The sequence below is a fragment of the Cucurbita moschata genome, unplaced genomic scaffold (assembly GCF_002738365.1).
Source record: "Cucurbita moschata cultivar Rifu unplaced genomic scaffold, Cmos_1.0 Cmo_Scf00001, whole genome shotgun sequence".
In the NCBI taxonomy this organism is placed as follows: domain Eukaryota; kingdom Viridiplantae; phylum Streptophyta; class Magnoliopsida; order Cucurbitales; family Cucurbitaceae; genus Cucurbita; species Cucurbita moschata.
The window spans coordinates 6,406,311-6,429,487 of record NW_019268517.1 but is presented as its reverse complement, the minus strand read 5'-3'; the positions used below and the strand labels follow the sequence as shown (position 1 = coordinate 6,429,487).

The window sequence follows — 23,177 nt, the reverse complement described above, 5'->3', positions numbered from 1 at the left end:
TTTATGAAGTAAATAACTTTTTTCGTAAATTTTTTTTATTTTCTTTTAATTTCTCGGCGGGTTTAGAGTATTGATGGGTTTTCATACAAAACATTTGAATTTTTTTTATTCAATGTATTTTATGTTTTTTTTTTTCAATTATTTTTAGTTGGAATGCTAAAATTAACTTCTTCTTTTTTTTTTTTTTTTTTTTTAATTCAACTGCTACTAAATAATTGATTAAATTATAATTTTGAAATTTGTATTTATTTTGATTTTTTTTTTAACTACAATTTTAGTGTTAAAATTTTAATATAATATTATTTTAATTAACAAATGTACTGAAATTTCAAAATTCTATTATAAAAATATTAAAAAATTTATTTTGTGTTGACCTTATAAAACATAAAATTTAATACCATTTTATAGTAATTTTATTTATGGCAAGTAGGAGTGCATTTATAATAAGGACAAAAATACTATTGGTTAAGAGGGAATGAAAAGAAAGGAGACGGTAATGGATAAGGTTTGGATAAGGGCTGCAACACACCTAAACAAGTTAAGTACATATACTCTTTTTATACCCTTAAATTATCAACTTTCTCCTCTTATATCCCTTCTTCACCTTGTAATTTTGGACGTTTTGTTTCGAATTCGTATCTCCTTTATAACGTGATCCTATTACACATTTCTCCCTCTCTTCCCTTCTTTTTAATTAATTTATGAGGCAGTACGTGACTTGTTACGTAAATCTCCCCTTAATTCGAAATTGCAAAGAAGAATCCTTTGAACCAATAATAATATGAGATACATGAAAATAGTATCTTACTATTTTGTTTGTGATGACTTCGACACAGCATTATTTTAAGTATCGAAGAATGGTTGACAAGCTCAAGGTGGCACATTAATGAGTAACTGATGAAGACATGTACTTAATGATTCGAGTTTAGCTTAATAAATAAGACATGAATTACGATTAGAGATATTTGGTCGAGAACTCGTAGGGGCATACCCCAAATAGAGCAAAAAAATCTCAATTTAAATGGAAAATGAGGGGAATTGGGAGAGATTTGTCGTTATTAGCTAAACAATTAGTAGACAGGTCCCTAACCCAACCCTATCTCTCCTCAACTTTGTTAAGGATATTTTAGTATTAAATTATAGTTACCATATATATTATCACTTTTATATATATTCTCAAATAAATTATTTTCGAATTATGTAAATTATTAAATTTATTAAAATATTTTACATTTTTAATATAAATTATCTTTAGCGAATAAGAAGTATTAGTAATTCTTTTAATACGTGGATTAAAATTTATAAAGACTCCATAAATTAAACATGGCAGAATAATAGGTTCCAAGTTGTTGAACATGGCACCGAGCAGGTTTCATGTGGTGCCAAGTCAGCTTCTATACAGCCTCATCTATTCTTTATTACACACAAATTAATTAATTAATTAATTAATTAATTGGAGAGAGCCACCACCGACGACTTTATGCATATACTATAGAGTATAATTGCTACATCACATTTCAAACTATATAATAAAATTATGCTTCTTTAACTAATTTTGTACGCCTTTCTTTATTAGGTCAACAAAGCTAACCACCCATTATAAAAATTTAAATAAAACAATTTAGGTCTATTTCATATTTTTAATATCACCGATCTCAAATGGACACACTTTAAATCACTTTCCTAATTTATTCCTCTTATTATATATTATATATTTCAATAATTCAATATCTAAACTTTTCTATTTAAGGACTTTTAATTTTATATTTAATAAATTTTTTAACTTAAAAATTAAATTTTTTTCACATACAATATATATATATATATATATTTGTATAATTGATTTATTAGACAATTAATTTCTATTAATTAAATTCATAAATACGATTTAAAAATTCATAAACGATCATTTATGATTTTTGGATTTAGTATCAAAATTAAAAGCCAATATTTACATAAATTTAGTGTTAAATGGTCCAAAGTATTTAATAACAATAGGACGTTATACAAATTAGGTGTGAACTGTAACACATAATAATATATATATATATATATATATATATATATATATCATTAATGCCCCTAATTTTTTACTTAGATTAGAGATGTCATTATATGCATGTTTTTAATAACACGTGCAAAAAAACTTGATAAAACCTTACAAACGAAGTCATGTACTTATATAGAAGATTTAAGAGATAGGGGGCCAGCCAAAGAAGATGGTAGTAGGAAGGGAGCACGAACGAGGTTACTTATGCTTTTTTCATTGTCAATATCCTTCAATTTAAAATAAGAAACGTCAACAAATGTTATAGAGAAATATCAAAGTAAATTCGAGTACGAAAATGAAAACCTTAAACGATCTACGAACTATTAAGGAATTGCATACTACTATCCTAGCTTAGCTTCCATATTCATTCAAAGCATCACTGTCATCTATGTAGTGGCACTTTAATTTTACCAGAAATATAATACTAGCATGTGGCTTGAGTACTTTAAGAAATAGTCGGTAAGTAACGCACTATTGGGGTTAGGTAATGCAAATACACACATACATGATGAGATCTATCATTTTTTAAAATAACATAGCGCCCTTGAGCTCTTTCCAATCCGACAAGGGTTGGATGTGTGTTACTTCCCCAAATATGGCCCATGCACTCACATAAAGTCCCACCAGGCGGACTTGTATATAAATCCCCTGGACCTAGCTCGTTGGGCTATATGCACTAACAGGTCATCGGACACCACAGAGGGAAAGACCTGCATGATATTATGAAGAACATAAATATCGAAGGTACGCGTCCGTACTAACATAACATAACGGAGAAGTATCTCGAAACACATGACATACATAAATGTATGAGGTTTTCATGGCTTAAAATCATAGCATATAATAAGAATTAGTTCGTTTTTCCTTTTTTTCATGTCATAATACACATATGAGTAATGGTACGCATAATACTCATCATGACTTTCATCATGCATTATTATTAGTATAGTATAGATTTGTAACATGGCTTCACGTGACATGTCATAGCATCATACGACATCACGTACATAGTTCATAACATATATAACATGACATAATAGGACATCACATAACATATATAACATAGCATCATAGGTCATCACATAACATAATATTCCTAATTGTGTAATTGTGACGCATGCAGGAGCCACGGAGCATGGGTCATCATACATCATATAATTCTTTCAACCAACCAATAGTAAAGTCACTTGCTTGTTTGGTCTTGACTAGAGTTTCTAAATATTTTAAAGTTGGTATGAGACTATATCGATAACACCAAATTTATGTACTTCGTTCTATCTCGGGTGTGTGGGTGTTTCTAGTTAGAAGGTAGAACAATGCTTGATGGTTGAAGGAGGGAAGGATAAGGGTTTAAGAGGAGGGAGCGTGGTGGTTTCTTCCGCGAGATAGTCAGCCGCTAGCCAAAAATCTCGCAATTTTCAATGATGTTCAAAATTCAATTTTTTTTTTATAAACTATTGTTACAATATAATAAAACATTTTTGTTGACACTTCACCGAGATTTGTTATACCATATGTTAAAAAATAATACGACGTATGTAAAGACACGTTAAAATTAACTTAAGAATGGTTTACTTTCATACTTTTCATGAATAATCTTCGTACGAGATGCATACATACATGTACATGACATATCATTCATTTATATCATATATGATTCATTCAGTGTTTCATAGGATATAACGTGAACATGTTACCATAGCATACACGGATAGACATATTAGAAGTACATGCATTACAATATGACCACAAACATTACATATTATAATTCATAACTTGTAGATGAGTCATATAGCACGTGTTATTTATATAATATACAAATTCATCCGACCTAATTCAAAAGATTCGAAAGCATTCCAACATTATTTTGAATTATTTTGAATGAGAGAAAAGAAAATGAGGTGAAATGAGTAATTAACATATAAATGAAGTATAAAATGTGATAGAATCATGGTACAAAGGTGTCAGAATTGTATGTCAGAATAGACGACATATGCCACGTTGTCACCTCCGACCGCATTCTACGGAGGTCTGAACTGAACAGCAAGGCAAGAGGCACTCACCTGCCTCACCTTGTTAAGTTTCCAAGAAAATGGGTATCAAACTTCCTAAATTATATCCTAATCCACTAATCATTAATTCCTGACCAAAAGTACACATAATATATATTATTTATCGACTAAATTAATAAATATATTTCGTATTTTATCTTTTAAAATATATATATTTTTTATTTTTAAAAGTTTCAAACAAACTTTACACTTCGGAAAAATATTCTTGACCTTGACCTTAAAAAAAAGTACAAAAATATATTGCCGTTATTTTTTTTATTTATTTATAAAAAATATGAATATTTTATTTCAAAATCTTTATTATTTGTTTAAAATTCAGTTAAACTTTAAAAAAACAAAAAAAAAACTTTTTTTTTTAACTTCAAAATATTTTAAAACTTTTTAAAAAAATTTAAAAATACTCGTACGTTGACAATTCAAATATACTAAAAAAATTTCAAACATATCATTAATATCCTTAATTTAAAAAGAAATTTTTTTAAAAATTTAGTATAGGAACATAAATTGTTTATCCATGCCCAATAAATAGATCTTCTTTTATGCAATTTATTTAGGTTTTTGTTAGCATATTAAGTTACCGTAAATGAGGCATTATATGATTTCGTGTAAGTTTCTGAGGCATCGATAAAAAGAAAAAAATAAAGATTTGGAATGACCAAGAATATGTGCATTGTATTGTTAGATATATTTAAATGGCAAGAAACATTAAATCTAAAGGGAAAAGGAAAGATTAAGAATTTGTTAATTACTTAACAAAATTTAGGATTCAGAACTACTCAAGGAATTCTAAGAATTGTTAAGTACTTAGCAAACTAATTTGGAGTTAGATAGAACTTTGGCTAAGACCATCCAAGTAAATAGTTTTATTATTGACATGGTTATATTTGATGTTGACACGTGCTCCGTGGTTCTGCACGTGTCATATATATTGTATATGAATCAATATGCTTATGCTTATGATATGTATATGTTATAATATGTGAATTGTATGATAACACTTACAGTATGATGTGTTTAATGATATGTTTGAGATAGGATACGAGAATGATGCACTAAACGTAATGTAATGATAGGAGTAAGACATGTTTATGAAACGTTAAGGTTAGGTTACGTGTCAAAGTACTACGGATATGAGAGATCGATACAAACGATAAGGTCATGATCGATTGATAAAAGAATATGGTTAGGTTATGAGTAGAAAGGGATAGGATTATGAAAGATTCGACAACGTTAAGATACATTCATATAACGATACGACTAAAGTACGTTCATGTAATGATAGACTGTGATAGGTATAAGAATGTTAAAACTATGTTAAATTAGGGAACGATATGACCATGAAATATTTATGATATGATATGATTATGATACGACATGTGAATGACGGATATATATATATATATATATATATATATATATATATATATATATATATATATGTTGTGTTATGATATGAAACATGTTAGGGTACAAGATATGTGATAAATTGACATGTTTATGATATGATATATTGTGATGTGATATGTTATGGTATGATATGTAGATGATGAAAATTGTTATGTCTTGCAGCATGAATGTTATTGATATGATATATTTATGTAATTTGAATGATATGATATGATTGACATGCAAAATAACGAACCAACATGAAATACAACCTCGACGTATGCGTGAAAGATATGATGAACGATATGTGAAATTATATGAAAAACGATAGCAAGGTTGTATTAAATGATAATAAAAATGGAAAATAATGTTGGGACCTCATGCATTATTGTGTGCTCATGCATTAGGGGATACCCCTTACCCTTCACGATAGTACAAACGCGTACATTACGAGGCAGGAAAACGATCATTATGGTTATCATAATGCTGGGATGACCAAGCAGGAGAACAATCATTATGTTTATCGTAATGTTGCGATGGTCAGACAGAAGAATGATCATTAGGTGTAACCTAATTCTGTTGTGACTGTTACTAGTTCTAACGGGTGTCCGGCCTAAGGAGTTCCCAGAGTATGCTCGCCCGACAAGGAAAGTGGCCCAACGGTGTGCAAACTGACTGGTGAGTCCATACTCGCACGTATGGGCTGTGTGTAGAGTATATGGTACACATCCAAGTTACATGTTAGGACAGCATCGTAGGAAAATAGATTGAAAGGATAGGTTTCGTTATTGCATTCGCATGTCCTTGTATTTAACACCAACAGTGGTTCACTTACTAAGTATTTTTTTAAATACTCAAGCCACGTGCTACTATATTTTTCAGAGTAAGGCAAGACAAGTTTTATACGGTTGACGACAACATCGCAACTCGAGACCATTGTACATGTATAAGATAGTCGTATTTATTTTCTTAGATTTATGATGTTTTTAATTTAAACGTTTATTAATTTAGGGATGGGTACTTTTTGTAAACTTCTTGGTAATTTAACAACAAATAATTTTGAGATTATTTTATTCGAAAAGTTGAGGCCACATTGAATTGAATGAATATCCAAAATTAAATCCAAACTCCACAACACAACCGCCTTATCCAAAATGATTGCTTTCTTTTTCTGGGGTCCATGACAGAAATTTCTAAAAATAACGAGGCGATAAAGCAATTATATAAATCCCAAGGGACTTTTTTGAAAATCTGGCTCTTTAAAAGCGAAAACTGAATGTTTTTGTTGATGCAAAGTCACGACGGGGTCGTTTTGATCTGTTGAAGCCCACTCTCATCTCGCCACTACCACAGGCGTCTCTCTCTCTCTCTCTCTCTCTACACCACTTTGATTCTGTGAACTCTATTTCTCTGTCTTCTGCTATCATGGTGGAACCGGTGGAGCTGCCGAGTCGACTCGGAATTCTTCCGTTCAGGAATAAGGTTCTTTTGCCCGGCGCCATCATTCGGATTCGATGCACTTCGTCCAGCAGGTACGCCTCAAGAATGCTACTGATTACATCTCTGTTTTCTTGCTCTGTCTTTTCCATGGATAATTTTACTTTAATGCAATCATGATGTGTTTTCCCGAGCTTCAAATAAATTCTGATTCACTTCATTTTGGTCTCTGCGATTTTGACCTTTTCTTTTATTCGGTAATTTGGTGTCTCTATGTTTGGATCATCACTTTCTCGCCGTATCGTGATGTTCGCATTCTTTTTTAAAGTGAGATACCGTAATTTGATTTTTTGGTTGTTTTTTTGGGCGATTGAGGAAGGTCATTTTGTCTTAAAAGTTCTGATGATCACTTTTCAGTTCAACTTGTATGGAATTGAGTTATAACTTCTCGGATTCCTGAATTAATTTCTTTATTGGGAAAATCTGATACTCGATACTGCTTGCTTGGTAAATTTGTTTTTGCTTTATGAGATTGTGCACATTTTAGGGACGTTGACGAAAGGTTGACGAGAAAAATGTTTTACTATGGACGCAGTGTTAAACTGGTGGAGCAAGAGTTGTGGCAGCGAGAAGAGAAGGGGTTGATTGGTATTCTTCCAGTTCGAGATGATGCAGACGCATCAGCAATAGGGCCAGTGTTATCTCAAGGTAGTTGATTTGCTGCGTTTTTCATAACCCATCAAGTGTTAAGTGGCTGCATTTTGATTAGAAATTACATTGTATTGTTCCGCGATGGATGTGTTCGTACTATTTCATCATGGAATGCCGAAGAAAAGATCATTAAACTCTTTCAAACAAACATAATGGTTAGGTGCGGGAAGCAATCCTGGAGATCGTAGCTCGAGGGCTCAATCTGGATCCTCTGACTCACAAAGAGTAGATGGGAAAAATCATCAGGAAGTAATTCAATGGCATTCAAGGTATAGTATCTATTTGTATCTAGTCATTTCATCATCTAGTTGTTACTATTTAACCAATCCCATAAGATAGCAGAAGCGCCTGTAAGTTTTTCCCTTTTCTCCCCATTGGATTCAATGTCTTTCTCCATATAGCTCAATATACAAGTTTATCAATGTTGTTTATATAATTTTTACAAAATTCAAGATGCGGTAATAGTTGAGGTGCTGCTTCTCTAAAATTATTTTCATCAGGGGTGTTGCTGCTCGTGCCTTGCAGCTGTCTAGAGGAGTAGAGAAACCAAGTGGAAAAGTGACATATACGGTTGTGCTAGAAGGTTTATGTAGATTTTCTGTCCAGGAACTTAGCACCAGAGGAACATATTATACTGCAAAAATATCACCCTCAGAAATGACAAAGGCAGGTTGGTGGTCAAATGCATTTTTGTTTTCTGTTAGTGGGTTTGGTTATGACTTTTTGGACCATTTTCATTGGTATAAAAATTTTGTAATTTTTCCCTCCATTCAGTTTCTGCAACACTTTATTCGTATTGGAAGTTAAAAGCACTTCAGGCTGACGCTAAGTTCTCCATGAAGGAACTGACTAAACAAGGAAGAAACCTAGATAAAATTACATTCTAACTAGGATAGTTTGTTCAAACACAAAGAACAATGTTGTAGATCTTTCTTGCGTTGAAAAGGGCTCTTGATTAGAAGCAACCTTGAACACGTCATTCTGGAAGTGATAAACGAGGAACAACAAAATTTACTGTACACATGCACCTATATTCTAACTGACAAACAAGGAACGTTACTCATTAGCTGGTAAATGAACTACATTAACACCGCAGATATTTAATAGGACTTGTCTTTAATCACCAAAGTGCTTCCCTATTAGATAACCCGTTTTTTTCCAGATAGAAGTTGAGAGGCTACATAAGTTTCATTTAATTTAACTTGTTATAAAAAAGTTTATGGTTGATGTCATGATGAATTTAAAAGTTCTAGTTTTTAAATTTGGAACTAAGAACTTGGGGTTTGATAGGGTCAAAATGTAATTTTACTTAGGCGTATGTGTGTGTAAAAAGTTGATTTTTAATTTATGGTTTTGAAGGATTTACTGCCTTGAGAATGTATTAAGAACATGATACAGTGTCAGGAGGAGGCATGTAAAGCAAAAATACTTACCCGTTGTGTATTTTGGGTTCTAGTGAACAGTCCCCGTGAAGCTTGCTTTCCTGTTTTATCGTACGCTTTTCTTTGAAAGTGGTTTTCCCTAAAGATTTTTTTGAGTTTGTTGATTGAAAAAATATGCTGTTTTTTTTTTTTGTTTTTAACTCATCTGCTGATGTTGTTCGTTGCTTCCTTCTTTCTCATCTTAATTAGAGATGGAGCAAGTGGAGCAAGACCCAGATTTTATTTCATTATCTCGACAATTCAAAGCTACTGCAATGGAGCTTATATCTGTTCTTGAACAGGTACTCAATGGTGATATTTCTTTTGTTTTATTGCATGGTTATTACCTTTACTTAGGGTGTCAAGAGATAGCATGTGTTTCATGAAATCAAGATTTTTTCATTTTTTTAATAGGAAACAATAATTTCATGAAAGCAAGATATGAAATAATTAATTTTCTGGCCTAGTCGTTTGACATGAAGCAAGATAATTGCTAAAGTTCTAGTTGAAAGAATTCAATTGGTTATTCCAAGAACTGTAATCGACAAATAATTTGCATTTGTTAGAGATGGTTGAATTATTGGAAGGTGCTTCTTTCTCTAGTAGGGACAATAAAATAATATAGAAGACTGATCCAGGGGCTGTTTTCTTTTTATCTCGTTGGTGAAATGCAAGTTGTATTTCCCTCAAAGTTATCAAGGTGTGGTTATTCCGGCATTCATTGTGATTATGGATAGAAAAAGAGGGGATTTAATCCTTGGTTGGTGATATTTCTTCTTTAGAGTGTCCTTTCATCAATCTTGACCTATCCCTTTTTGGCCTTCCAAATTCCATGGACTTAAAAAGGATGAAACAAGCTTTGGAAGATGAAGTTGTCACGTCTAGGACCGAGAAAGAATTTTTAAGCTCACCTATGCATGGAATAGTTGAGACTTTAGAGAATATTATTAATGTCTCAGTTGGGTCGGAAAACACAACTTATGAAGATTCAAGGAAGGCTGAAATTAATGGCCAAGAGTTGCACGTGTAGGAAGCATTCATTGATTTAGAAAATGAGAACTTAATAACTTCAGGGGATATCAGATTTAATACTCGAAGTATGCTTGAGTTAGATTCATCTGTCTCTTTGTTGCTGCCCCACAAGAATTAATTCAATCAAATCCATTCTTCTGCGTTCCAATGGTATTAAATGAGGAAGGTTTCTCATCCTAGACATGAAATGACGTGGATTTATCGTCCCAAGAAATGAAGGAGCATAACTTGAGAAATACTACTCTGCCTTAGAACATTTAGAAAATTCAAGCATCATGGAAGTAAAAGATCGGTGATATGAAAACAGTAGAGCCACTTGGATCTAAGAACCCTTGTGGATATGCAAACCCCTACATCACAAATGCTGAAACCCCAAAATCAAGATGATTTCATCTCAAATGGTATGGAACTCTTGTGAATTTAATCTAACAATTTTATTGAAGAATAAAACCTTTAGATCTAAGATATCAAAGAACTCCAAAACGATAAGAAATCACCTCAAGAGAAAGTAAGATCTGAATCCTTGTTGATCAAATATCTCAAGGCAAGAAAAACTTGCTCATTCCACGAGGAAGATTGATCAGGTCAAGTTTGAATGATTCTAAACATGCAACTTAAACTACAGAAAATTTCAAAGAAACGTAATTCTAGACTAAAAGAAAGCACAAATGTTATTTTTACTATATTTTTCAAGTCTACTTTACAAGGACAACATATTTGGCTTTATATAGCCTCAAATGAAACCATTGACCTTCCATGATGCATTTCAAGAGTTCTAACCTTCCTACCTTATGACCATAATTAGTATGTAAACGTAACCTAATAAGTAAATCAAAAATCTTAAAACAAAAAATACACTCATAAAACACCATAATCTAAATTTCAATTATCTATTAAGAATTTGTAACCATCTAAAAATAAATGAAGTTCTCCTTGAAGTATCTTGAAGCTCTTGTTGTATAAATGAAGCTTGATTCTGCTTAATGTGACATTAATTGCAACTTGAATTCGACTTTAATGAGACTTGACTTCATTTCATGTAACTAGACTTTATCTTGTTGTAATTGGACAACTTCTTCACAACTTCTTGAAGTTCATATTGTACAATTTAGATGCTGCGGTTTATATTAGATCATTTTATTACAACTTATTCAAAACATTACCCAAGGAAAATTCCCTCTGCCTGTATGCATTTTATAGCCTCTGCTTTATCCACTCTTAATGATGATGTAGTTGAAGAATCTTGTTAAAGGTTTTGATTGCCGTAAAAAATGGAATAATCATGAATTTGAACTAAAGGAAACAAATTAGCCGAAGTATATTATAAACATGTGTTTAGCTGGATCAACATTTTCTAAGGGCGTTTCGCAATCTTCTAATGTTCATTCAATTCCCACTTCAGTTCCTTATAATGAACCAGGTAATGAATCTGAGGTTAGTTTAATGAACCAGGTAATGAATCTGAGGTTAGTTTAGAGCAGAAGGTAGTTGGATTCTCTAGTTAATTCTTTGGAAAATAACAATGTGGAAAAGAAGTTAAGGAGCCATTTCCGAATCAGATCTTAGAATCTCAAATTCCATGCATGTTTTCCTCTTTAATTGGGCTGATTTCACATCTTAGAATCTCAAATTCCTACATGTTTTCCTCTTTAATTGATCCTAGTGGTTTACAGATGCAAGAAATTCCATTGTAAAATGCCTCAGGAAAATGCTAAGAGGACTCATAAGAAATACTTATAATGTTTCAATGAAGATTTATTTATTTATTTTGTATTCCCATTGTATTCTTTCATTTGATCTCAATGAAAACTTGACTTTTCATATAAAAAAAAAAAAGAAAAAAAAAAAAAAAAAAAAAAAAAAAAAAAAAAAAAAAAAAAAAAAAAAAAAAAAAAAGAAAAAAAGAAAAAAAAGAAAAGAAACAAAAAAGACAAAAAAAGGAAAAAGAATCAATGATCAATGGAAGATTTTGTTTATCAACGGAGATTTTACTTTTCTAGATTAAATTTATTCCTATCTCTGTTAAAACCAAGTCCATTAAAGTTCATCTATCACTTCTGTAATTACTATATACGTCTATGTTATCTCTGGGACAGTAATTCACACCTTTTTCCACTTCTAGAAACAAAAAACTGAAGGAAGAACAAAAGTTCTTTTGGATACAGTTCCAGTTCATAAACTGGCTGATATATTTGTTGCCAGTTTTGAGATGAGTTTTGAAGAGCAATTATGCATGCTGGATTCGGTTGACTTAGGAGTAAGGCTTTCCAAAGCAATGGAGTTAGTTGACAGGCATTTACAGGCAAGTCTTATATCAAAGAGTAAACAATAATGAATGTTCTCTTCACTTTTCCCTTTTCTTCTTGTGGAGTCATGTTGTTATTAACTTGCAACAGTCAATACGTGTAGCAGAGAAGATTACGCAGAAAGTAGAAGGACAATTATCAAAATCACAGAAAGAATTTCTCTTGCGTCAGCAGGTTAGCTTTCTCACAGTAATTATAGTTTTTCTGTAGTCAAGCAGTAGGAACATCACATTATATCCAAGATTTTTGTTCTTTCACGTTGTTACTGAGTTTGTATACATTATCACTACAAGATGGATGGGCGTTGGAGTTGATGCTTTATCAATGGTGTCATGTCTAATGGCATGTTATTTATCTATAATTGTGAAAGTCCATAAGTTTGTTGAATTCTATTTTGCTGTATACCTGCTGTCTTAGCTATCGATGCATATGGTTTTACATTAACAACCAAGTATGTTGAATTCTATAGTGTCATTTTTGGTTTTTACATTAGTAACATCTAACAATCTTTTAAAACAATCGGCTAACCTCGACACTTTTAGTTAATTTTATTACTTTATTACAAATGCTATGTTCAACTTAAATATAAACTGATTGTGGTTTTGATTACGTGTTTGTTCCAATTTAATTTCATTTTCAAGTAATTTAATTTACTGCGGTTCTTATTGAGATTAATTTCAATTTTTTCTGAGTTATCTGTTGTTATGGTCATCTGACAAAGGTCAGGTTTCACCATGTGATTCGGTAGATGGTAATTAGTAGGTAATACTAATCTGATGACTGGCGTTGCTGGCTCATCATAACTATCCTAGACTACCAACCACCCTTGCCATTTATTGCATGATGTGTAGATGAGGGCAATAAAGGAGGAGCTTGGTGATGACGATGATGAAGATGATTTTGTTGCCCTGGAAAGAAAGATGCAAAGTGCTGAAATGCCTGCCAATATCTGGAAGCATGCTCAGAGGGAGTTGAGGTATGACTTTCTGAGAAGACATAGTAGAGGTTTCTTTTTTATGCAGAATTTTTTTTTATTTGCTAACCACAGTTAGGACTAGCAGAACACAGGGAAAAAAGATGGTGAAATAATTTATCCTTGTTTTGTTTTTTATTGTTGAAATGGTGGTTATATCTAATCTTGTGGTGGGACGTGTAGTCTGACCGTTGGTTTTACAGCTTGATAAAAGCGGATGTTTCAAGAACTTTTTCTGAAAATTATATCTTTGAATATTATTATCTGATATGATACATGCAGTCCTGAAAAAAATAAGAAAAGAAAACACGTGTGCCATTGCTTACAAGTATAAGAACTAAGTGCTTCAATTAATTTATTGCTCAAAGATAGGAAAGAAAAAAAAGTCCAGTAAAAAGCTTTACTAAGTGTACCCTTCGTTGTCAGTGAGGGAAAAAAAAATCTTAAACCTTGTAGAGATACAAGGTGATAAGTGAATAACGAACTGAATTTTCCTCCCACTCATTGGGTGTGCTCAATCAAGATTGTAGGCCTCCTAGAGCAGTCCCGGGGGAACATCAAAGTCTTGGACTCTAATCTTCAGATGGAAAACTTAATAAATAAAATCTCTTGATTTCCCTTGCTGCTAGTGTGGGGGCATGCAACATCTTCCCACTGATTAGTGACGGTGCCCGCCATAAAATGGTCACTACAATTAAAAAGAACATAAGAAATGCCTCAAAAGACCGGTCCATTGGAGTAAATAAGGAGTGTGCCCTTGTGCTTGGGCTTGGGTCATGTAGAATAAACTAGACTCTCTCCTGCCACTTTTGGAGGGTAACTGGTACACGAGGTAGGGGAGTTACCATTTAACAGCTTAATGTTTTTGTTGTTACTCCATTTGTTTTCTTATATGTTACTACTAGAAGATCTCTGTTAAGCATTATTGTGTTAACTGTTAGCTTCTGTGAAGGGGATCTTTTGCCTTCTGAGCTCTTTAGTATATCAGTATTATCAAGGAATTCCTATCTGTAGGCTGCAACATTTGGTATCAAAATGATATCCTTGTCTGGAGCAAAGGCGGCCACTGGTAGAGGCCTAAAATATTCTATTGACAAGTACCAAGGGAAGTAGCTTTGTGATGCTATACGCAATATCAAACATGCACAACCAACCTTGGAAACTGGCTAGAAAAATTAATGTTTCTACAAGAAATGATCAATGACATTAACGTGCCTTTGATTTTGATATACTCTATCATGGTTTGCTAATTTTCCTAACTGCATTCTGAATCTCTGATCAGCTGAGATTTTTATATAACGGCCAATTTTTCACCTTTACTTCTATAACCTTCATAGGAGCCTTAAAAAGATGCAACCTCAACAACCTGGGTACAACAGTTTGCGTGTTTACCTTGAGCTTCTAGCTGACCTTCCTTGGAAAAAGGAAACTGAAGAACTTGAATTAGACCTGAAAGCTGCAAAGGAACGTCTTGACAGTGACCACTATGGTTTGGTCAAGGTCAAGCAACGAATTATTGAATACCTTGCTGTTCGGAAGGTAACTTGATGTCTAACATTTTCTCAATCCTCAATATTTTTATCTTGAGTTTAAATTTGGTATGTTATATGATGACACCATCCAACATTTACAGCTTAAGCCAGATGCAAGAGGGCCCGTGCTGTGCTTTGTTGGGCCACCAGGTGTGGGAAAGACATCTTTGGCATCATCTATTGCTGCTGCTCTGGGCAGAAAATTTGTACGCATATCCCTGGGTGGTGTTAAAGATGAGGCTGACATTAGGGGTCATAGGAGGACATACATTGGAAGCATGCCAGGGCGTCTTATTGATGGACTGAAGGTCTTCCCCTCTCCTCCTATTGGTTTAATAACTGTTTTTTCACATTTTTTAGTTAGCCAAAGCTTCTTTCAGGTTACTGTTAGATTTGACTTTTGTTTGGTTGATCACAGTCGGTAGTGTTTGATGCTTCTTGTACAATCCATTTGTGTCTGGCATCATTTATCCTAATCTTACCTTGTGAGCTTTAGTCTGGATGTTTTTCCTTTCAAGAAGGCTAAGGTTCTTATCAATGGTAAGAAATCTTTGGGAGTGTGGTTAGGAAGGAATAGGAGAATATTTTTAAGGGTAAGGAAAGGGACTTTTTATTTTTTAGGCGTTTCTACTTTTGCTGATTTGAACTGAGAGTGTCTTAGATATAAATTTTGTTGTTATTCTTCTCATCTAATTGCAGTTGATCGACTTTTTCTTAATCTTTGGGTGACTAGGGTTGATGCTTTATCTACCCTTGAAATTTCTTTTTTAACATTTGACAGAGAGTAGCTGTTTGCAATCCAGTCATGCTATTAGATGAAATTGACAAGACAGGATCTGATGTGCGGGGAGATCCAGCTTCAGCTCTTCTGGAGGTTCTTGACCCTGAACAGAACAAAAAGTTCAGTGATCAGTATCCTAATCTAACACATTTTATTTATCTGTACACAGCCCGCATTTTGGTCATAGAGTTAGCTTTTAGCTTCTGTATGTTTTTATGAAGGCAGGGATGAAGGTAAGAATAATTTAGTTTTAAAATTGAATGTTAAGCATTAGGGCATTGTTAACTTCATTTTTGTAATCAAGTGTTATTTGGTCCGTCGTTATGGATATTCCTGGTGAAGTATGTTTTGTGCTTAGGGCTGTTGCAATTCTAGAACTGTTTCATTTTCCTCAAGTTACTCGGTGTGATTCTTTAACCAATGATCAACAGTTATTTGAATGTCCCATTTGACCTTTCAAATGTTGTATTTGTGGCCACTGCTAACAGAATGCAGCTCATACCTCCTCCTCTTCTAGATAGGATGGAAGTCATTGAGCTGCCTGGATACACACCAGAGGAAAAACTTAAGATTGCAATGTACCATTTGATTCCACGAGTTTTGGAACAGCATGGGCTAAGCGCTGAATATCTTCAAATTCCAGAGGTAGTTAACTCTTACTGTAATGGTTACAATTAATAGTTCTATCAATACGATAATTTCCAGAATATCCTTCTCACTGGTATCAGACGAGTACAACTGGAAGATGTTTCAAGAGCCTATTGACTGTCTTTTGCTCACTCTTTTCTAGTTCTACCATCATTCTCTTTACTCTATCAATCCTACATTCATCATGAGCCAAACGCCTACCCTCCCCTGCTCAATAGCCTTGCGTACCGTGCCCATTATTCCTTGTATTCCCTTTCTCTATTCTTGCATGTGTACATATATTTGTACCATTGGGGGCCTATTGCAGTGCTAATTGCTGTGTATGCTCTAAGAACTATCGGAGGCTCTATTACAACTTGAATATCCGACAGAACCTTTGTGTTGGCTGTCTCATGATTCTTGCTTCTGGGGTTACTTATTGTTCCAATCTTACTGCTATCCAGTATTTCTTTTGCTGTCCCAAAAGTAGGAAGGCTAGGTCTGACTTTGATATGGTATGATGATTAGAAATGCATGCACATTTTTATTATTCTTGTGTTGAATAATTCTCTTGAGCCTGTTTGGTTATGCGATCCTACAACATATAATGTGTAACAGCTTGTCTTCAACTTAAAAACGGGTTTCTTTCCATCTATGGACGTGCAGCATCAATGCCATGTGTTGTTTCACATCTGTTGTACAATTTTCTGTATAATGTATGAAAACAATTTACAAATATATTGTTTATTGTGATAGGCTATGGTTAAACTTCTGATTCAAAGATACACTAGAGAGGCTGGTGTACGAAACCTCGAGAGAAATTTGGCTTCCTTGGCTCGTGCTGCTGCTGTTAGAGTTGTGGAAAGGGATCGAACTGTCCCGTTGAGTAAAGATGTGCATCAAGTTTCTTCTCCTCTGTTGGAAAATAGATTTTCTGATGGAGGTGAAGTAGATATGGAGGTCATCCCAATTGGAGCAGATCACGAGATACCAAACCCATTGAGGATAGCCTCTCCATTAGTTGTTGATGAGGCTATGCTTGAAAAAGTGCTTGGGGTAATAATTCTCATGACCTTGTGTGTGTTGTTAAATAAATATGTGCCAGTCCCTTGAAAGTTGAAACTATCACTAGTAGACATGCTATTTAGAAAGCTTCTTATCCTCTCTTCTTCTTGGTTGGAATTTTTAGAAAGCATATTCCACATGTATTTTTATTCTTGTTTCTGTGTTGCAGCCTCCTCGGTTTGAGGACAGAGAAGCAGCAGAGAGAGTTATAACACCTGGGATATCCGTTGGATTGGTTTGGACTGCCTTTGGGGGAGAGGTTCAGTTCGTGGAGGCTACAGTAATGTCAGGAAAGGGAGAATTACATCTCACTGGCCAGCTTGGTGATGTCATTAAAGAATCAGCTCAGATAGCCCTTACCTGGGTATCATATTCATCTTGATACTTGTGTTTTCATATACATATTTTTATCACTACAAATGAGTAATGATTGACCTTTACTGGTTCTATGTCGTAAATTCTACACTCAACAATCTGTCTTTGCTATAATTTAATATTGTAGCTTATTCAATCGTGTTATATAAGGATCACATCTACCATCATTTTTTCTATTCGTTGGCTTCGATGACCTACCTTGACTTAACTCACAGGACCTTGATAGTAACCCTCCTCTAGTGGTTATTACAGTCCATGATGTTTTGACTTGGAAATCACTACTAATACCTGTACACAAGGTTGTCACGTCCATGGTGCACATTTAATGGGATTGTTACCTTTCACAGATATTTTCAAGGGGTTGACCATTGTATAATTACAGGTAAGAGCAAGGGCGACAGATCTGAAACTGGCAGCTGCTTGTGAGTCCAATCTTTTGGAGGGTCGTGATATTCATATACACTTTCCTGCTGGTGCGGTGCCCAAGGATGGGCCTTCAGCTGGTGTGACTCTTGTAACAGCTCTGGTCTCACTGTTTGGTCGGAAAAGAGTAAGAGCTGATACTGCAATGACAGGAGAGATGACTCTGAGGGGTCTTGTTCTACCTGTTGGTGGCATCAAGGATAAGGTATATCTAATATTTTTCTTCTTACTGTATTTTGAACGTGTATTAATATTTTCTTTTTCTACCAATTCCTTTTTGTTCTTGTAGAAGTAGTTGCATAGATACTTGTAGACCACATGTTAATTCAAAATTTTGTAACTACTTCTACAAGAACAAAAAGGAATTGGTAGAAAAAGAAAATATTATGCCGATTGTGATGCCCGGTGGGATTCGGTCACAAGGCCTTGTAGTTGTAACCTTGGTTTTGTTATTATGGGTCAAAGTCCTTCCTCAGTAGTTAGAATTAGGCTCCTTTTTTTTAGGCTTTTTTTTTTCTGCTTGTATCCTTTCATGAAAGTGCAGTTTTTTTTCTTTTTTTTTTGTAGAATGTTTGCACCTTTATTGACATCATCTATTGTTTACAATATATTTTGTGTATCACTATCATGAGAGTGGTGTGTTCCTCTAGAGCAATTGTTAGCCATCCTTGTGTTCGTGGTACACTTTGCATTGAATTCTCTATGAGAAATCTCTGGTCTCGAAGCTTTCAGCTTTGACCTCTGTTTGAGGGTGTGAATGTTTATATAATAAGCATTCATGTCCAAGAAATGGATTAAAACATGTTCGTGGATTGTGAATGGCTAATGCAAGTGATCTTTTACAGATACTAGCTGCACATCGTTATGGGATAAAGAGGGTTATTCTACCAGAGAGGAATTTGAAAGATTTAGTGGAAGTTCCTTCAGGCGTGCTTGCTAGTTTGGAGGTAAGATTCAATATACATGCAATTATTTGTATAGGAATGGGCCATATCACTATGTTAGTATCACTATTGGAATTATTCATCCAATGCTTATTACTTGTTTTCTTCTTATTAGATAATATTAGCCAAGCGGATGGAAGACGTACTGGAGCAGGCTTTTGAAGGTGGGTGTCCATGGAGACTACACTCGAAGTTATGACAAGAAAACGTGGCGTGATTATCATCAAGAACCCGAATAATTGAACATTAGCACGTTGCCTTATCCATCGGGTAAAATACGCTATCAATTTGGTTGAAGTTGGTGCTGGTGCTGGCTAATCAAAATATGTGATGATTTCTCCATGTTCTGGTCAATTCTTCTGCAAGAAGGAAGTCACCCAATTTGCTGCCGAAAGTTGCAAGTCTTTGGATCCTGTAACCAAATGCATAAAAAACAATGGTATGTAATATTCTTTCATCTTATCAAATGCTCATCTACTGCGGTTGAGCCCCCAGTTATTGTCATTTTTATTCTCGTGCTTATTCGTCCTGTAATTATGAAAATGTCTCGTATTTATTATAGAAGCAAATTTTATCCCTCCCTCTATAGTGTTTTTAAGGAAAGTGTATGTATTTTTAAGTACACAGGTTGGGGCTGTAATGAAAGGGTATATTGATGTATAACTAATCTAACTAAATAAATACAACTGGTTCAAACCATTTGATTTCATTTCCTTAGGGAAGTTTGTTCCATTTATTGGCACTAAACGTTGAGGTAAGTTATAAATATACCTGAACTACTTTCTCCATTTAACTACCGTATGAGCTATTTCTTTTTCACAATTTTGTAGCCATAAAAATACACGTCTACTCGTGGTTGGGCTTGCAACGAAGCGCACAAATGCCATAGATACGAAAACTCGTGCACACTGTCGTAGTTTCCTTATTTCAAACGAAAGGCAAAGTCTATACCCTTGGCCTTATGGACCATCGAGTGCCTTGCAGTGTTTCACGACTCAAGGATTCAGACCAACTCAACTCAATCAACATTGCGAGGAGGAGGTCGACTGCCATTTCAGACATTTTCTATTTTCCATCTCCATCCGCCAGATGAAGAAAACACAACATTGAATTGCATCAACCAAAAATTTCTGTTCAAGCTAGCTATCCTCAGCAATAGAATTTTAAATTTCAATAGCAAAAAAAAAAAAAGCACGTAAACAAAGTAAAAATAGCCTTCAAATTTCTTTACCATATCACCTATCCTTGAAGATAAGTTAAATAAACAAAATGCATTAAAGATGGGACTTCATAAATGGAGCTCAGTATGTGGCATGTGGTATTAGGTATAATTCAATCTAACAAGCCCGGAGATGTATACCATATAAAATACATCCATTCCTCTGGTAGTGGCAGTCACTCGGCAAAAGAAAAAGATATTAGTTACTTCCTATATAGTCTATAGCCATCTTCTACTTGATCAAAAGATAAAGCAGAGTACAGGTACACGTCCCGGAGAGGTGAAAGGATGATCAAGGCAAGTTTTCACCAGCTGCTGCTGTACAAAAATGTCATGACTGCTGCTGCTGCTGCTTCTGTAATTTAATGAATCAGTTGCCCCAGATTTACACACATCACACAATGATTCCGATCCTATGTATGTATTATGAACCCTTCTTCCCCGCCGAAACTGTGCCATGCAGTGCTCCATCGCACAAAATAACATTTGTAGTTTTTATTCATTAACACAAAACCTCAAGTAGGTATATGGGTTTATCTTTCTTTCTCAGCCCTGGATGTGCCGCCCTTGTTTTGCTGACCGTCCTCCGTCTTTCGTCCACTCTCGAGTACTAATAGATTGCCAAATCACATGTTTGTTACCAACAATGGCAGTGGATAGAATAATCATACTGACCAAAAAATGGCAAGCTTTTCTGCAAGAGGCAGACAGTTGCACACACCAAGTTGCTGGATGCAAAGACTACCCATCACCGCTGTGAATCCCTCCTACACCCTCTCAACCACTAAAGTGAATTTTCTGATTTTGAGAGCTCTGGCCCTGCTGAGGCAGCTGTGGTGGGGCCTGCACGGTAGAGGGCTGTGTGTTGTAATGTGCAAAGGGCTGGGAGTAGAGAGAGTTCATCATCCCCTGCTGTAAAATTATCATTTTTTTTTCAGCGACAAAAGAAGAAAAAAACGGACGGATTGAAATGCGTAACACTTGGCCATAGCGAATTGATGACTCCCCACTTGTTTGATGATAATGCTTGTGAGGAGCTATAACAGGCCAAGCATTACCACACCCTATTATTCAGTAAAATTTGACCATAAGCATCAAAGCATCGTCAAAGCATTAAGAGAAACCTGGGATTGTAGTGGATTTGCATTGGCCACGTTATAGTGACTTTGAGAGGCTTCATCTAGTGAAGGATCACTAAAACCAACTTGCGTGAATAGACCTTGTGAACCATGATTCATGTAATCCTGTGGGACAGATGTAGATTAAAAGCCAATGGAAACTTTTGATATCAAATCAAATTATGAAAAAGGGTAGAAGAAAACCTGTGACATGAAATCGTTTCCTGTTCCAAAACGGGAATATCCAGATTGAGAATTCTGATTCAGGAAGCTCCCTGGAAAGCCACCCTGTGCTCCTTGACTAACATAATCAATGGCATATCCAGTTTGAGAGGCCTGCAGATAAACCAAAAGAGATTATTAGAAGTTAATTGGACACATCCACCATCCACCAAAAAACAGAAACAAAAGATTCCAAGCTACTATAAGGAACACATCCATTTCATGATTAATCTAACATATATCCACACATATAATAATATCATACATCCACATATAATAATATAAAGGCTAAATTATACAAAATACTCCTCAACTTCGAAATAAAACATGAGCGCTATTGCAAGCAAATCAAGCAAGACATATTTCACATGTAGGCATGGTCTAGAAAGTACCTGTGTGGAGAAATCAGTAACATTATATGGAACATGCGATCCCTGGCTTTTAAAGTCATCACCCAAGAAGTCCTGATTGTAATCACATATATAACTTAAGAAAAGTATATCATACCAACACAGCAAAACTGAACATATTAAACACCAATTACTACCTGAGAAATTCCTCCCATGGAGTACCCCTCAAGAAAAGTCTGGTTAGGTGGCTGAACAGGCATCTATTGAAACAAAGATACTTTTAAGACATAGGGTAACCATCAAGGTGGATAGTATGAGAGGGAGAGAAAATACACACATTGTTAACAAAGCCAAGTTGAGACAATGGACCACCCACTGATGGTTGGCTATTGGGACTCTCCAAACCAGGAAAGTTAAAAGTGGAACCAATATTTCCAATATTTTGTTGAGAGGCTTGCTGATTTGGAAGCTGGCTACCAATAGGAGCACCCGCATTTCCCCGTCCTGCCCCAAAACCCCTACTTCCTGGTTGAGGAACATGAGGAACAGCACCAACTGGTCCATGCACAGCTCCACGAGTTGGGATTGCATATGGCTGCGGAGGACCACCATGAAATGAAGGGATGGGAACTCGTGGCATGGGATAACCAGAAGCATGCACTCCAGGCTTTTGGGCTCCATTGGGCAGGTGAGGAGGAAAGTACGAACCTGAACAAAGTATAAGATTTAAGTAGTCAACCAATAAAATAAAATAAAAGGACAAAAGAGAACCCATCAATAGAGGTGATGCATGCCATCAAAAGGCACAATCTACATGGTCAGAAATGAGCCATATACTCAACGTGCATCCTTAAGAACTTCTGCAATATGAAGTTGCGCACACTTTTGAAGATTGTTAAATGTCAGACAGAGAAAACACACCTCTACCACGACCACTTCTTCTATCAGCATTAGAGCCAGATGGGGCAACAGGTCCAAAATTATCATTGGGCACAACTCCAGGCCCACCAGCAAAGAAAAGACGGCGATCATTGTATATCTGCATGTGCAGCATAAATTTTTTTAGGTAAGAAATCACACTTCCATGAAGAAAAAATGAAAGAACACAACAACATACAACGATCATTACCCCC

General features: G+C 34.8%; 3 protein-coding genes across 9 annotated transcripts in view; 1 reads left to right on the top strand and 2 right to left on the bottom strand.

Moving 5' to 3' along the window:
* Positions 1 to 6,780: 6,780 nt before the first annotated feature.
* On the top strand, positions 6,781 to 19,844 carry LOC111446196 (lon protease homolog 2, peroxisomal-like). 3 transcript variants are annotated; one of them, XM_023084918.1, is made up of 17 exons: positions 6,781 to 7,040; positions 7,541 to 7,653; positions 7,817 to 7,925; positions 8,157 to 8,322; positions 9,288 to 9,379; positions 12,312 to 12,411; positions 12,506 to 12,589; positions 13,267 to 13,391; positions 14,726 to 14,927; positions 15,022 to 15,228; positions 15,702 to 15,832; positions 16,133 to 16,346; positions 17,085 to 17,384; positions 17,563 to 17,757; positions 18,151 to 18,396; positions 19,037 to 19,138; positions 19,251 to 19,844. In XM_023084918.1, exons 1-17 carry the CDS (start codon positions 6,934 to 6,936, stop codon positions 19,332 to 19,334), a joined length of 2,577 nt encoding a protein of 858 aa, XP_022940686.1. In that variant the 5' UTR covers positions 6,781 to 6,933; the 3' UTR covers positions 19,335 to 19,844. The 3 variants fall into 3 exon arrangements, with proteins under 3 accessions (XP_022940686.1, XP_022940677.1, XP_022940694.1); XM_023084909.1 differs by having other exon boundaries at positions 8,157 to 8,326; positions 12,232 to 12,411; XM_023084926.1 differs by lacking the exons at positions 6,781 to 7,040; positions 7,541 to 7,653; positions 7,817 to 7,925 and having other exon boundaries at positions 8,249 to 8,322; positions 12,232 to 12,411.
* Positions 19,845 to 20,391: 547 nt separating this feature from the next.
* The window catches only part of LOC111442920 (regulator of nonsense transcripts 1 homolog), a 12,688-nt gene continuing 9,902 nt past the window's right edge, over positions 20,392 to 23,177 (bottom strand). Inside the window, exons 22-29 of one of the 5 annotated variants that reach the window (XR_002710412.1) lie at positions 22,966 to 23,083; positions 22,382 to 22,752; positions 22,242 to 22,304; positions 22,087 to 22,158; positions 21,677 to 21,808; positions 21,479 to 21,598; positions 21,030 to 21,266; positions 20,392 to 20,964 (exon numbers count right to left, since the gene is read on the bottom strand). Coding sequence is in view for 3 of the 5 variants with exons in the window: in XM_023080516.1 (XP_022936284.1) it covers positions 21,132 to 21,266; positions 21,479 to 21,598; positions 21,677 to 21,808; positions 22,087 to 22,158; positions 22,242 to 22,304; positions 22,382 to 22,752; positions 22,966 to 23,083 (1,011 nt within the window). In the remaining 2 variants the exon portion in view is untranslated. Of the gene's footprint in view, positions 21,267 to 21,478; positions 21,599 to 21,676; positions 21,809 to 22,086; positions 22,159 to 22,241; positions 22,305 to 22,381; positions 22,753 to 22,965; positions 23,084 to 23,177 lie in introns of all 5 variants that reach the window. The other 4 variants (XR_002710417.1, XM_023080516.1, XM_023080671.1 and 1 more) reach the window with 4 other exon arrangements.
* Positions 21,408 to 23,177, bottom strand: part of LOC111443283 (haloacid dehalogenase-like hydrolase domain-containing protein Sgpp) — a 21,203-nt gene continuing 19,433 nt past the window's right edge. Inside the window, exon 7 of the mRNA XM_023081153.1 lies at positions 21,408 to 21,418. The gene's annotated coding sequence lies outside the window, so the exon portion shown is untranslated. The remainder of the gene's footprint in view (positions 21,419 to 23,177) is intronic.

What these genes read in the sequence shown, in the direction of transcription:
- LOC111446196 (XM_023084909.1), top strand. Translation starts at nt 6,934, where the DNA reads ATGGTGGAACCGGTGGAGCTGCCGAGTCGACTCGGAATTCTTCCGTTC. An exon ending in AATTTCTCTTGCGTCAGCAG is followed by an intron (nt 12,590 to 13,266) that starts GTTAGCTTTCTC and finishes CATGATGTGTAG; the next exon opens with ATGAGGGCAATAAAGGAGGA. An exon ending in GTCTTATTGATGGACTGAAG is followed by an intron (nt 15,229 to 15,701) that starts GTCTTCCCCTCT and finishes AACATTTGACAG; the next exon opens with AGAGTAGCTGTTTGCAATCC.